General features: G+C 34.9%; 2 protein-coding genes across 6 annotated transcripts in view; both read right to left on the bottom strand.

The window, feature by feature from the left end:
- Positions 1-16,360, bottom strand: part of LRRCC1 (leucine rich repeat and coiled-coil centrosomal protein 1) — a 37,722-nt gene that overhangs the window by 1,878 nt on the left and 19,484 nt on the right. For all 5 annotated transcript variants that reach the window (XM_032316250.1, XM_032316251.1, XM_032316253.1 and 2 more), the window contains 9 exons: positions 12,703-12,907; positions 11,870-12,009; positions 9,547-9,748; positions 8,970-9,155; positions 8,043-8,217; positions 6,971-7,134; positions 3,202-3,410; positions 2,974-3,111; positions 1,365-1,500 (listed from right to left, as the gene is read on the bottom strand). In XM_032316250.1, the coding sequence (XP_032172141.1) occupies positions 1,365-1,500; positions 2,974-3,111; positions 3,202-3,410; positions 6,971-7,134; positions 8,043-8,217; positions 8,970-9,155; positions 9,547-9,748; positions 11,870-12,009; positions 12,703-12,907 (1,555 nt within the window). The remainder of the gene's footprint in view (positions 1-1,364; positions 1,501-2,973; positions 3,112-3,201; positions 3,411-6,970; positions 7,135-8,042; positions 8,218-8,969; positions 9,156-9,546; positions 9,749-11,869; positions 12,010-12,702; positions 12,908-16,360) is intronic.
- Positions 15,921-16,342, bottom strand: LOC116575118 (protein cornichon homolog 4-like). Its single transcript, XM_032316257.1, has one exon. The coding sequence runs from the start codon at positions 16,311-16,313 to the stop codon at positions 16,077-16,079; it is 237 nt and encodes a 78-aa protein (XP_032172148.1). The 5' UTR covers positions 16,314-16,342; the 3' UTR covers positions 15,921-16,076.

Below are 16,360 nucleotides of genomic sequence, written 5' to 3'. Positions count from 1 at the left end.
ACTAAAACAATTCCTCACAGACTTTTAAAACTGAAATAACCTCCCTTCCTATTTAATCTGGTCTAATGTATTTTTCTTTTCTTTTTTTTTTTTTAAGGTTGTATTTATTTATTTGATAGACCGAGATCACAAGTAGGCAGAGAGGCAGGCAGAGAGAGAGAGGGGGAAGCAGGCTTCCTGCTGAGCAGAGCCCGATGTGGGGCTCCATCCCAGGACCCAGGATCATGACTTGAGCTGAAGGTAGAGGCTTTAACCCACTGAGCCACCCAGGTGCCCCTGGTCTACTGTATTTCTAAAATTGCTGTTGGTTATCATCTCTTCCCAACCTATATTCTCCTAGAATTCTCTGTACTGTATACTATTAATTTCTGCTTGAAATTCTCTCTCCTATGACACAACATTCCTGATAGTGCTAGCAATATGACCATTCCTTTTTATTTACTTCCCTCTTCTGAATCTCTAATACAGATTTCCTAAACTTTTTCTCTTAGAAAACTAATATTTCTCCTAATTTAAATTATCATCTTTATGTAATAATTTGTAATTTTTTTCAGTTATCACACTTAAGCCCTGGTGCCATTTCTGTAACTCTCTAACATCCCTTTGATATTACACCATATTGGCACCAGAGGTCCAAAATCAAACTCAGTATTTTCCTTTCAGCTAAGGGCCTAATCTTATGCTTTATTTGGTATTACCTGATGCACCCTTGTTAACACTTGGTAGATTTTAAGAAAACTTCTGAAACATATGTTGACCTGAAATAAAATAAAGAGCTACATTTTGAACAAGTTATACTTCCTTATTTATTGTCAAAGACCTTGTTGCTTTTTTTTTTTTTTTCCACATAGACTCCTGAGGTTAATGGGTAATGTCACCTAATCACACAACTGTAATTAAAATTTTAGGAGTTACTCTTTCCGTTTATGAACTCTTTCCCAGTTAGCTGATTTTCAATCGCTGTCTCACAGATATGTTTCTTACTGCCGCTTCAAAATCAAGAGAACATGGAAATTTACAACTCTTCACTTACCTAGTGGATGTCAACAGAGGGATTATATCAAACTAAACGGGGTACCTGTTGCATTTTTAAAATACCTGGATCTAACCAGAGACAGGAAATGAAAGTCTCTGAGGGGGAAGCTCATGCATGTGTATTATTAAAAAGCTCTACAAGTGATTCTGATATCCACCTCTGATTTATCATCACCCTAAGTATCTCTGTCAATGATATTAAATGATATCTTGATATTAAATGATCTCATTCAAGACAATCAGTGACAGTCTTAAACCCCAGTCTTAAAATACTCTTTGGAAACTTTTTCCAAAATAGTGATGGATTATACTTTTTATTTATATAGTACCTTTAGATTTGCAGAATCGATGTATTTCTGCTTTTCACTTGCCAGTTGTATTATTTCAGCATGATGAGCTTCAACAATTGCATCAACTTGTTTTTTAAAGGCATCATCCATACTGTGAAGCTTTTCCACCGCATCCCTTAAAAATAAAATAAAAACCGTATTATCTTTGTGCGTAAAAATTAGCATTTTTTTCTCTTCTTGGATGGCAACTCTTACATTCATATTTTAATGGAAGTATAACTCCATTAAGTAGCAAAGGGCTATCTTGGGTAACTAAAGATATAAGTGGTTCATCATCCAGCGGCATCTGTTAGTAATACAACAGGGTAGGGTAACATCAAGGAAAACTTGTTATACTTTTACCCTCTAAAAGTTAGAGTACTCTGGTTCTCATTTATTTTGAGTCTAAGGATCTGAGTTTTAAGCACATTCGCAGATGACTACTATCAATCTTTTCTTCCCCCATGTGTTTGTAGTATAACTTGAGAGGTATACACTATGGGAAGATTTGAGTCTATGCATATGTATTATATGTCTGACTTCTTTATTCTAATGCTTAATAGATAATACTCTATATTAATAAGCACATTAAATAGCATTCACAAAATTTTAGTGCTAAGAGTTTCTTAGAGGCCAAACCCAAATTCCTTTATATTAAATATGAATATAAGAAAGTTAAGTCCATAATGAACACACTTTCTGCTTTTGGTATAGCCCATAGTAATAATGGATTGAAATGAGGTCCATGAATCAGGTTTTTATTCCCAGTTGCAACACTTTTTAGCCATATGACTTAAAAGCAAGTCACAACTCTGCATTTAAGTTTTTCGAGTAACTATAAAACAGGATAATTCTACTCTTCTGCCAACCTCACAGAACTGTTGCTGGGTTCAAATTAAGATATAAGAGAAAAAATCAATTTATATGTTATAAAAGGCTATATAAATAAAATGTTTTTGTGAAAATCCTATTAAGTCAAAAATCATATATGCATATATACTAGTCCTAGTTATGAAAGTATTAATGTATAAAATCAGGTCTTCATTGTTTTGCGATTAACATAATAATGTAATATAAGAGATTCTGAAAACTATCAGGCTTTATGATTTATATTAAAGTTTAGAAACTGCTCTTTATAGAAGATGCTATATCTTTTAGGATTGAAAATACTCCAAATTGTGACAGGCAAGAAAGAAAATTACAATAGGTTTCAAGCCATGGTCCTTGAATTAGCACAGCTGAAAGCAAAGAGGAACAGGTACATGTAACTGTATTATCCATTAAAACTTTCTATAGAATATAATATTTTTCCACGGCAATTACTGTGTGTCAGGCACTAAGTACTAATTAACTCTTATAAGCCATATACACATATATACACACACACATAAATATACATATACACAAAATTTAAACCTCACACCAAACATTTGAGGTAGGAACTATTATCTACATTTTATAGATAGAATGGAAGTAAAGTACTTGGCAAATAACTAAGTCCAACACACATTTAACCCTTTCCTCTGTCCTTCTTTTTACATTATCTCACCCATTCCAATTCAGTGTTTGTTTAAAAGATCTCCCACATACTCTAGGACTCAGTGCTTACTTTTGTAGTTCAACACTTTTGTCTCTTTCTGCTTTAAGTTTCCTTTCCTTGTCTTCAAATTTTTCTTTCACTTCTTTTACTTGCATTTCAAGATGACTTAGAAGCTCTCCTTTATCATGCCATTTCTGATTAAGTGTACTAATACAAAAAGAAACAATTTAAAAAATAAAACTGGTTATATGAAATTATTTAGCCACATTTTATTTTTCAACAGGAAATACCAGATACCTGTAAGCTTTTCTAATTTCTTCAAGTTCTAATTCCTTTACTTTCAACTGTTGTTTTAGTTTTTCTTTTCTTTCATTGTGTCTTTCCAGTTTTTCAATTATGTCATCCAGTTGTGAAGATTTCTCATCAAGTTGTTCTTGAGTACATCTTTGTATTTCAGTGATCTTTTCTTGTAATATTTTGATTTGTTCTTCTCTTTCTTGTACACACTTGAAGAAAAAAAAAATCAGCACTTTACTTTTATTAACCCTAAATGTCTCATTTTGTAATTAATTAGATACGGTTTAAAATTTTTCTCAAAACTACAAATTAAAAAAATAAATTGAGAGACACCTGGGGCTCAACTGGTTAGGCATCCCCCTTCAGCTCAGGTCACAATACCAGAGGTCCTGGGATTCTGGGATCAAGCCCTGTGTTGGGAATCCCTGCTCAGTGGGGAGCCTGCTTCTCCCTCTGCCTCTGCCCCTTCCCCCTGCCTGTGCTCTTTCTTTTTCTACTAAGTAAATAAAATCTTAAAAAAAAAAAAATTAGGGCGCCTGGGTGGCTCAGTGGGTTAAGCCGCTGCCTTCGGCTCAGGTCATGATCCCAGGGTCCTGGGATCGAGTCCCGCATCGGGCTCTCTGCTCAGCAGGGAGCCCACTTCCTTCTCTCTCTGTCTGCCTGCCTCTCTGCTTACTTGTGATCTCTCTCTGTCAAGTAAATAAATAAAATCTTTAAAAAAAAAAATTAAATTGAATGTTTATTGAGTGTTTTCAAAGAGATTTATAGGACATATACTTAAGGCAGATGCTTAACCCACTGAGCCACCCAGGTTCCCCTCAGGACGTTTTAAAATCATAATCAGTACGAAACATTACTACTTTAAATGTTATTAAGAAAAATAAAAATTTTTATTCCTCTCACATTTTTTATTTCAGTAAATTAGGCAATTATCAATCATAGAGTGAGAGAGAAGGAAAAGAAAGCAGCACAATAAAAATTTCAATGACCACAATTTCACATTTGAAAAGATTTCATGACAGAAACAGAAAAAATCTCTTGAGTGGATGACTGATACAGCAAAGACTGATATTCACAGTATATGTCATGGCACAAATTAAACTGCTATTTCTACTGTGCTAAACAGAAGTGCTTTCTGTATCAGGATGAGCAAATACTTTACTTCAAAATAAAGTACAGTTTTATCACTATTAAAATGCCACATTAAAAAACAGGTTTTATGGGCGCCTGGGTGGCTCAGTGGTTTAAGCCTCTGCCTTCGGCTCAGGTCAAGATCCCAGGGTCCTTGGATTGAGTCCCGCATTGGCTCTCTGCTCAGCAGAAAGCCTGCTTCCCCCACTCTCTGCCTACTTGTGATTTCTCTCTCTGTGTGCCAAATAAATAAAATCTAAAAAACAAACAAACAAACAAACAAAAAAACAGGTTTTATACCTCTCAAAACATTTTTTATTCTATCTTCTATGCCATGAGCCAGACTTTATCCTGTATTTACATAGTAAAAATCAGATGATAATGAAAGATCAAAACCACCATGGGTACTGTTAGAAGTTTGCAGGTACTAGGCCTCATATAAGTTATTTACTCCAGTGAACATTTGTTTGCTTTATGTGGGCATGCTTGGATGTCTGGGATAGCCCTGCTATATACCATCTACTGATACTAGTCCCTGTGAGTGAGAAAAAGATGAAATTGGTAGTTCTGAAATAGGGTAGTTTTTAACCCCGTTTCCTCTGGCCCACCTTGCCTTTTTTCCTTCTGGGAAGATGGAGGCAAACAAACAAATACTGGAAAAGGGTAACTTAAGTATGTATCCATACGTATTAGAAGGAGGTGGTTTAATTCCTCAGTGTGTTACATATCTAAAAACTCTTAAGTGAAGATGTCGGGTAGTCTTGTAGTCTTGACCAACATCTTCATAAAAGCCATGAATTGTTTATTTTCTCCCTGTGACTCTCTGAAACACTTAATGAGCAGAAGAGTCTTATGAAATAATCCCATTAATAAAAAAGAATAAACATTGTGTCATTAGAGAGTACTGTAAGCCATATATACTGAAAAATACCAAAATAATATATGAGGAAGAAAAAGAGTTTAAAAAAATTTCTGCTTCTGATTTCCAAAATCAGAAGCTAACAGAATCTATTTAATTAAATCAAACCCCAATCTGAAAACATCAAACATCTTTATCATGTTCATTTGCTTTTTGCAGACTTGTTTTGTCTGCTTTGTCAGACTTTGTTTTGCAGACTTGTCTTTCTACATAAACTTTCAATCTGAACCCTTGGTTTCCTATGATTTGGGGCTAGAGACAAGTCTGAGAAACAGTATTATCAGTAACAAACTTTAAAAGACCCAGAGAATTTCTATTTTATGAACAAATCTAATTTAACAATGAATTAGGGTCATTATCCATTTTAGGTATTAGCGATGATGAATTTGCTGCTGAAAGAAATTAGGCCAAACTATCGCTCTATGCTGTATGATTAATGGGAAGGCACCACTAATACTCGTATCTTTGAGGCTGATGCAACGTTGTTTAGAATAAATGTAGTAAATTGTGGGGGAAAAAAATGACGGGCTTTTTTTGGAAAAAACCAAAAACCTAAAATCAAAACTCTTCTGTGTTTCAGATCAACTGTTATCATTCATGATTAGTCATTTCCTTCCTGCTCAGAGATTGACAATTAGGCAGCAGTCTCCCATGGAAGTAGCTTTGTTAGTAACAATGTATTATACCCAGAGCATCATCTGTTTTACCTTGTGAAAATTAAAAGCAAACCACAAGTCTCTGTGTTTCGTATTTAGCTTAACTCAAAGGAAAATATGCTTGGCTAGATTTTTAAAACAAGAAAAAAGGTTTACTGCTAAAAAAAAATTTCAGTGATTTTTCGCTACTGCTTGGCATATATGACATATATATTTGAATTTTTGGATATACCGTAACCAAATTTCCATTGAGGGAATACCGCTGTAATTGTTTAGGGTGGTACAGTTCAGGCATTCATAGCCTAAATCTAGCTATGATATAGCAACATAGTGATAAATCTTGATTTTCTGTACTTGATAAAGTTCCCAAGGAATTTTAAAAAAAATGACCAAGAAAAAGAAAAAGAAATCTTAGGCAGTTATAGCCACTCTGAAGAATGAGTTCTTTAATGGATGATAATCTCATTTAGAAGATTCTTAACTCTTTTCTCCATTTTTATACTTTAAGAGACAATCTCTTGAAGAAAATTTTGGAGATCAAAATTTGATTCATTGCTCAAGATAAGAAATCCTGTTAGTATCTCTCTTAAGAAAGGCAATATTGAAGAAGAGGGTAAAAACATGGTCTCCCCTGGGAAAGCATCTTTTACAAACAATTTATATTTTTAAATATAGAATAGTTGGTTTTGTCATAATTCTGAGATGCGACTTAGCAATATTGGAACATCCTAAACAATGCTCTTAAAGGATATTTTGAAGATATAAAACATGAATTTTCTTAAGATTCCCAAACCTTTATTGACACTAATTCTAGTTATTTCACAGGCCATAATAACATCATCCCATAAAACTTTGAGGTAAAAGTAATTTAAAATTAATAAATAAAAGCCATACAGTCCTTTTTAAAGGCAAAGGGCATATATCATACAAGGAAACACATGACAATCTGTCCAAATTAAACAACAGTTTGGATTCATTGAGATAGATATTTATTTGATAATTTGACCCACTAATTTATAAATCTGCCACATGTTCTTTCCCCAAAATAAAGTATCAAACTTACGGTTTTTAATTTTGTAATGGTTTCAGTTTGGTCTTCTATGATTTTGCACTTAATTCTTAATGCGTCATTATCACATTCATTTGCCTTTCTCAAAGACTCATTCTCTCTATATAAGCTTTCAATCTGAGCCTCTAATTTCCCACGATCTAAGGCTAGAGTTGATCCTGAGAAATAAACATCATCAGCAACAAACTTTAAGAGACCTTGGAAGACTTGTATTTTATGAGCATCTAATCTAACAATGTATAATACAGTAAATAAAAACTGAATAAAAAAACCAAAATATATAAAGTATAATAGAAAGGAAAGGGGAAGACAACCAAAAGATCTTTTAAACACCTGTGGCTATTTGGAAAACCTAAAACTACAAATCAAGAACAAGTAACTCAGACATGTAATATTTAACTGGTTGAGTTTTGGCATTCAAACAAAAAAATCATATTCAAGACTCTTATATGGATGGAATGGACAAATGAGCAATTCTCCATTAAAACCAACATCTACCTAATTGTAATTTGTAAAGTTGTCCATCTACAAATGTCAAATAATAGTATCTAGCTCTTGCTTTATAGTGACAGGAAACGAAAGGAGACTAAGAGTAAACTTACTTATACCTAAGGTGGTTTTCATTCATACACTATCTCACATTTTCCCATGCATAACACAGTAAGTGTTACCAACATTTTTAGAAAAAAACTGAATATTGCATACTATACAAATAATTTAAAAGCACTAGGAAAGAATTATTTCAGTGACTTAGTTAGCTGTAGCACTGTAAAGGTATACCTGTCCAGAAAAGTAACCAAATTATATTGGGAAGTAAACCAACAACAACAACAACAACAACAAAATCAGAGCTGTAACTTCCTAACTAGTGTAATAAACTGACATCTTAGGAGACATTCCATTTGGTTGTTGGGCTGGCAAATGCCTACTCATCCTTCCATACAAAGTGTCACTTTCTTTTTGGTGTGTCTTAGGCAGAGTTAATAAGCCCTTCCTTTTCTAAATACTCAGATCTGTTGGTTTAGAAGAATGGGTTATTTTCACTTTGAAAATCTGAAAATTTTACCCTGTTGTGCCAGCTCATGTCCCCATACTTTTCTTTCTGTCCTTAAACCATAAATTAGCGATTCCTTGGCGGCTAGCTCAGAAATAAGCTGGACTTTTTCATGCTTGAGAAGTTCTATTTGAATACTCTTCTGCTTGTCATCTTCAATCAGGATTTCAAGGGTGTTGATTTGATTCTGTACATCCCCAGAAACATTGAGGGGGGGAAAAAAAGCAAAGTAATTATTACATTTAAGTGCTTATTTTTTACTTTTTGCATTTTATGAGAAAAGATGTTATTTAAGCAGATATATAGTAAATGCTCCTATATTTTGCATCAGAAAAAGTTTTAATTTTATTAAAAACAGTTATAGGTCATGAAATAAAGTTAAAATTTAAGAGCTTATCCCTTTAAAAACCCTGAATTTTATTCTAGTATCAGTTAAAAGAGTAACCATGCATGGAATACTCAAAAATTTTCACCAGCATTTATATCAATAATCTAAAGGACACTTTTAGGAATTAAGTTCTCTTGGGCAAAATACCACTAATGTCTGAAATTGAGAAAACAGCACTAAAACATAAAAATTATTACAGCTAGGTATATCTAAAAACCACTACTATCACCACACAATTATCAGCAATTTGCAAGGTGTTTCCAAACTCAGGATACCATCTGAGTATCACCAGCATAATTTTTGCTGTATCACTATACAACTGACACCTATTTACCTAGGACATTTCTTAAATTCACTTATTTTAAATATTATTTTAGTGTAAGCAATACCATCTGTGAAATCATGGTTTAATCTACTTCTATTACTTTTCTCATATACCACAAATATATATAATTAGCATTATTTAAAAGTTTATAATTGTGTTACTTTCTAAAATTGTTATAAATAAAAATTAAATTGAGACTATGAAATAAAAAGTTACAGTGTTTTACCTGTAAATTTGCTGCTGTTTCCTGTTTTAATTTCGAAACTTCTGCAAGTTTTGTTTTTTGCTCCTTCACCATACAGGTCAGATCTTTAATTAAAGAGGAAGATTCATTTTCTTTTCGTTGGGCCCAAACAAGAGCATGCTTGCTCTTTGCTAACTCAGTTGCAACATTTTCAAAACCATCTTTAACCTATATTTCAAAATTGCATTATAAATAGCAGTTCTCCAAATAAATAGAAACTAACTGTTTCTATGGCTGTGTTCTAATAAAACTTTATTTACAAAAATAGGTCCTGGGCTTTAGTTTGCCAATCCCTGCTCTACAGTTATAGAAGAATTCAGGCTGCCCAATTCCTATTCTAGTGCTCTCTTTACTTGATCATTTATAATCTCACTTAGTTTTTGCAACAGCGCTGAAGAGTAGCTATTATTTATGTGAAGAAACTAAGGTGCTAATAATTTTAAGTAATTTGCTTAAAATCATAAACTAATGTGTAAATAGGGCTAGAATTCTAAAATATCTCATCCAACCATATCTTGCTGATTCTCTTTTCAATAAAAAGCTAGATGCCAATTCTTACATCTTGAAATCTTCTGGCTTCAACAGTTAGAGCAATACGGAATTCATTTTCTAAATCCATATATTGTTGGTTTAATGTATCAATTTTTTCTTGGTATTCTTTTATATCCTGCTCATGCTTTCTTTCTTCTTTAGCTACTTCTTTAGCTAAGGCTTCCTGGAACTCAGCATCACTGAAAAACTCCCTTGTTTCAAGTTCTTTCCTGGAATACAAAACAAATAAAAATCACAGGATATTTATTCATCTGAAAACAAAGAAAAACTTTCAAGGTTTTTAAATTGTTAAAATAGTCTATATTCTCTATTGTTAATTTATTTATTACTATTTTTTTCTATTGTTAATTTAAAATCAGCTCCTCACTTTGGAGCAGAGAAACTGGCACAGGATAGTAGAGGAAGGAGATATGAGTATTATTTGATTGTATACTCAGTGGTGATGGGGATAAAAGGAGTGTGCCATTTCTACACTGAGATAGTACAGAGTCATTATAGACTTCTAAAATTCTTTAGGTGCATTTGGAGAGGTGAAGTTCTCCTGCACTATATCCTCTACTTTGGCTGAATCTTTGACATACAAAAATACAGTCTGACCATTACTGGAGGTTGGTTAACAGAAAAAAAAATCAGTTGAAGTGTGAAATTATTTACCAATCTTCTGATACACAGGGTAAGGTTTTTGCTTTTGTTTTTTTTTTAAAGATTTTATTTATTTTATTTATTTGTCAGAGAGAGAGAGAATGAGAGCGAACACAGGCAGACAGAGTGGCAGGCAGGGTCAGAGGGAGAAGCAGGCTCCCTGCCAAGCAAGGAGCCCGATGTGGGACTCGATCCCAGGACGCTGGGATCATGACCTGAGCTGAAGGCAGCTGCTTAACCAACCGAGCCACCCAGGCGTCCCTGTTTTTTTTTTAAATTTAAATGTGAGTTCATTCTTTAGAGTTCTCCACTATTTTTCCTGAGTACGTCACACCCATAATACAAAATCCATTATTTCTAGTATATATTTTTTTAAACTAGGACAAAAAGTTAAAAGATATTTCTAAAGGAAACTAAGTACAAAATTTTAGATTTTTACAATTATCTCCCCCAATCTTTTATAGTCGTTCTGCCCCTGCATATGATGACAATTTTCCCCGGCACATCAAAATTTAATTTATACATTAAAATCTCATTTATGTAAGGTTAAAAACAAAACAGGTTTGGGAACAAACAGAATTAACCCATGGCAAATACACAATTCAACTGGGAGGGCAGTAAGCATAGATAACTAGCTGCAAGTATTAAAATTATTGTGGATTTCACAGAACAGGGCCGGCACGCTATAACTAATGGACCAAAATCTGGCCTGAGACTCTTTTTTGGGAAATAAACTTTTTTTTTTTTTTTAAAGATTTTATTTATTTATTTGACAGAGAGAGATCACAAGTAGGCAGAGAGGCAGGCAGAGAGAGAGAGAGAGAGGGAAGCAGGCTCCCTGCCGAGCAGAGAGCCTGATGCGGGACTCGATCCCAGGACCCTGAGATCATGACCTGAGCCGAAGGCAGCGGCTTAACCCACTGAGCCACCCAGGCGCCCGGAAATAAACTTTTATTGGAACACAGCCATGCCTATTCATTTACATATTCCCTATGGCTACTTGTTTTACTACACAAATATAGTTTGGTATGGCCCGAAAAGTCTGAAATATTTTTCAGACTTTTTAATCTGGCCCTTCACAGAAAAAGTTCATTGACTCCTGCACTTTAGAGGAAAAAAGACTACTAATTAATTTAATAGGCAGTTACTTGAAGGTCAATTAGAACAGTTTTCTCTGTATTACAATGACCAACTTTTGGTTGTGTTTGGAAAAATACAAAATAAGCTTCATTGTTATAAGCTCTTACCTCAATAAAGCCACCGACTTGTTTTTAAGCTACTAGTTCTTAATGTAATACTGATTTTAATGTATACATAAACATGTTATTTTTCACAAGCCAGTTGTTAGATTTCACCACTGATCAATCAGTCTAGTTTTAGGTAAGGGAGTAGGGTAGGGAGGGACCAAGAAACTTTTCTTTTTCTATTTTTAAATATCATTACTTGGGGTGCCTGGATGGCTCAGTCAGTTAAGCATCTGCCTTCGGCTCAAGTCATGATCCCAGGGTCTTGGGACTGAGTCTCGCCTCTGGCTCCCTGCTTAGTGGGGAGTCTGCTTCTCTCGCTGGCCCGCCCCCTACTTATGAGCTTTTGTGTGCACATACACACATACACTCTCTCTCTCTAATAAATAAAAAAAAGATCTTAAAAAAAAAAGTCTTTATTTTCCTGATATATCTTTCATTTACCTGTGTTCTTGTTCTTTCAATGCAAGAAGTTCATGAAGTTGCTGTACTTGTTCCTTTTCTTGATGAAGAGAAGTTCTAAGTAAGTTTATTTCGGTATCAGCCGCGGCAGCTTTGAGCTCCACCTCTTGGATTAGTCGCATCTAAGTAAATATACACCATTACAGTATTTAGATAATACTCTCCCTGCTTCTTCTATTTTAACGCCAGTTCTCCAAAGAAAAGTGCCTTTTCAATAATAGGAACTGGTGACTAAGCTGATTTTGAAAATCCATTAAATTAATGATGTTACGGTCACATAAAGTATAGCCTTAGAAGCATCAAATACACTAGCATTATCTATAGCTTAATTACATCATAGATCTCAATAATTTCCATTCGGAAAGTATGAAAATGCAATCTTCAGGCTCCCCAAAGACTTTTCAAACCTGGCTCTCAGAATATAAGCCTAACAACCCACACTATTTCCACCAACTATTCTTATAATTGCTTTGTGAGGGCCAGTCAGAAATAATTCCAAGGGGGGTGGTGGAGGGGTGGGTGGGTGGCGGCATGGTGTGTGTGCGTCCATCCGTCCTGGCTGGCTCAGCTGGTACATATGGCACGCGACTCTTGATTCTAGGGTTGTAAATTTGAGCCCCATGCTGGATGTACAGACCACTCAAAAATAAAATCTTCAAAAAGAAAAAAAAATCCACAGGAATTGTTATGTTTACATTAATTTTTGCATATATACTAATCTTTTAAGTTTACTCTGTAACAATATAACTTGTGTCAAGATACAACTATTAATTTGTGTTAACTCATATGACTGATAGATAAAAAGGGAGAAGTACCTGTGCTGCTTGCTGTTGCCCTTTTTGTCTCTCCATTTTTTCTAATGCTTTTTCCAGAGTTCTTAAGTGTCTAATGTGGTCCTCTTGTTGATCTCTTGCTTTAATTAATTCAATAGTTAGTTTTTTAATTTCATTTTGAAGTTTGTGAACCATAACTTCGAGCTGTACTTTGGAATTTCTCTCTTTAAAAATAATTTCCCTTAGCCTAAAGGAGAAAACAAATGTGACTTTAATATGTATTATACATACAAAAGGATAAAAAAAATGTAGTTAATATTAAAGGGCTTAAGAGCAAGCAAGATGGATTAAGATAAAGCCTGTGCCTTCAAGGAGTCCAACACCTAGGAAAGGGAACAGACATGGATACAGTTATAAAGCTGTAAGAGAGAAATGATATATAAATAGATGACTGAAAGTCAACTTTGACCTCCCTATATCTTCCCCAGACACAAAATATGGATTTTAGCTTTCTCTCAGTTAAACCTTTTGATTACAACTAAAAACACTTAACTACTGAAATTAAAAGTGAGAATTTATTGACCTACATAAGCAATTCAGAGGATGGTGGGGATGATTCTGAGGGACCACTGAAAGCATGAGAGACCACTGAAGCCACGAAGACCATAAGGATTCTCGTCTTGTGATTCTCTACGAGCTGGTTTCCATTTCTCCTACAGTAGGGCTCCTTGTAAAGTATGAAGGAGAGAATGAAAAAGCTAAAAATATCCCTGGGCTCACATTCTAACACCTCTGAGGACTAAGGCACTATGTTTACCCAGCCTGGGTCAGATGTTCATCTTTTTTTTTTTTTTTTTAAAGATTTTATTTATTTATTTGACAGAAGAGAGAGAGACACACACAGCAAGAACAAGCAGGGGGAATGGGAGAGGGAGAAGCAAGCTTCCTGCTGAGCAGGGAGCCTGATGCGGGGCTTGATCCCAGGAACCTGGGATCATTACCTGAGCTGAAGGCAGATGCTTAACGAGTCGAAGGCAGTTGCTTAATGAATGAGCCACCCAGTACCCCTAGGTGTTTATCTCTAGACCAATATTATAGGCAGGGAGGTGAATGATAATAGAATACAAGTCTAGCATTTGGAAATGGGACAACAAATAGCAAAGACAGCCTCATGAAAAAATACTAAGCTAGGTAGCCACTCCTATATGTATCTGCTGTAATTCCCAAGCCATAATTTAAAAAAGCAATATATCCATGAGCTTCTATACTAGCCATTTCTCTAATTCTTATTCTTATTATCTCTCCTCTTGCCTTTGAGAGTAGTCTCCAAACTGGTCTTCCTTTGTTCACTCTCTCAACTCCAGTTTGGTATACTATATGAAGAGTATTGAACTTTACTCTGTGGACTAGATGGTGGGTGGGAACAGAGTGACTACAGATCACTAGAATTAAAGCAATTCTCTAAGCAAGAGATACGAGACTAAACTAAAGTGACAGTAAAAGATAGTTCAACCTCTTTTAACAAATAGAATAAAAAAGACAGCAATATCAACTGGTTGTGGGATAGAACAAGAAAGGAAAAAAAAGATTCCTAAATTGCTAGCTTTGGTGGCTGACTGGATGGGATAATATTTATTAGGACAGAGAATATAAAATAAGGAGCAAGATAAGTACAGTATGGACATATTGATTTAAGACACTTATGAGCAATGTACACAAGGCATTTCTAGTAGGTTATTAGCTGGTAAGATTTGCTCATTCAGGGGATGCCTGGGTGGCTCAGTTGGTTAAGCATCTGCCTTCAGCTTGGGTCATGATCCCAGGATCCTTGGATCAAGTCCCATATTGGACTCCTTGTTCAGCACGGAGCGTCCTTCTCCCTCTGCCTACTGCTTCCCCTGCTTGTGGTCTCTCTTTCTGAGAAGCAAATAAATAAAATCTTAAAAAAAAAAAATTTGTTCATCAAGGAGGTTTGGATGATAAAGATTTGGGAGCTTATAGATTATGTATTAAAAATCACAATAAGAAGATTTGGTCTTTGAAATAATGTATACTCACAGCATGGCACCTAGATGATAGACTCTGTATTAGGGATAAGGAATACGGAATTCCTACCAGGTTATGTAAGAAAATCAAAAATGTGTGAGGATCTAATGCCAAACAAGTATCTGAGGTATAAATAAAAGCAGGATCAGAAAAGATTGATGCTGGATTTTTAAGAAAATAATCTATATGTAACATGGTAAACATGGACAACAATGGAAAGGTTAAGGAAGAATAAAGATGAAGTATGCCCAAATTTCAATTTAAATGGAATCTGGCTAGCAGCCCGACACTGTTTCCTCAAATATACCACTAAAAGATACCTACAATACAGAATAAAGCAAAAATTCATACACATAAAATTAAAAACAAGAAAAAACATGTCAAAGTCTGGAAAAAATTTCAATTATAAGGCAAACAAAACTAAATTAAAAGAAAAACAACTAGAACACTCGGGCTTAGCCTCATAAAACCATATCTTTCTGGGGGGGGGGGAACGAAGATAAATTCTCTCTCTTTCATGACTCAAGGTCACAGAAGCTCTATAAATCTACTATCCCACTCTATTAGCTACCTAGGTACCTAATGGCAACAAGAGTGCTGTTTTTCTGAGGTAGTCAGAGATTGTCAATCTATCCATCTTGTTCCATTACCTCTGTCTAGTATCTTCTTGTATCAAAGATAGCAATTCCTAAAACAAATAAAGCAGGAAGTTGGTGGGTGGTGTAGAAGGGCTAGTAATAGTATAATGCATCACAGCTTGCATAATTGAGAGGTTCTCATAGAACTCATGATGGGTATTATAATTTTCCTTATAATCCAAAGTTACAAAGTACAAGAAAAATAGCTGCTGGGGATAGAAAATACCACATGAGTATCATAAAATTTTAATACCTAAAAGAACCTGAGAACTGAGTTAGCGGCTGTGTACATGAACTTACTAATCTATTAAGATAGTAGAAAGGAATTTATCCACTGTATAAACAGACAGGAAATGGAACAGAAAGCAACTTCCCAAACTGTACTTGTTGGCAAATACTAAATCCAGAAACACAGTGCTCATTCAAGAACAATAAGAGATAAAAATCAACAAGAACTCTATGGAGAAGTCTTGTAACCCTTTGAGGAAAAGTATAACCTTAGAAATAATTATCTGCAGGAAACAGAAGATAAAAGTTACTATAATTCAGAAAACTGATTTTTTTTGTTTGTTTTTAAAATACGTTATATGGTAAAAATACAGCAAAAGTATTTTTCTTTTGTTCAAAGAGGAAAAAATATACTTCTATGGTTGTGGTTCTGAGGAGGAGTTCGGCCGCCTGTGGCTCCCGGGCTGCGCGCTGCAGACGGACTCGGGCACAGCTCCTCGGGCTTCAGTCATTTATCAAAGCTAAAATCATACTATAAAGATACATGAAGAAACAGAGCAGGTGGAAGCCAAGCTTGATCATGGCTTCCTTCATGTGTGACTTCAGCTGCACCCGGTTGTGTATCTCCATCGGATCAAACACTCCCATGTTCCCACTCGGCACCATAATGAACCGATATATATTCCAAGTGGCAACAGGCACGTTGAGAAGGAAGATGAACCAGTGCAGTGAAACGAGCATTAATACCGTGACGATGGTATGGCCAATTAACTCTGAATAAGACAAAA

This window comes from Mustela erminea, chromosome 16 (assembly GCF_009829155.1).
Source record: "Mustela erminea isolate mMusErm1 chromosome 16, mMusErm1.Pri, whole genome shotgun sequence".
Classification (NCBI taxonomy): domain Eukaryota; kingdom Metazoa; phylum Chordata; class Mammalia; order Carnivora; family Mustelidae; genus Mustela; species Mustela erminea.
Note: the sequence above shows the minus strand (reverse complement) of the source record. Positions and strands in the feature narration are given on the sequence as shown.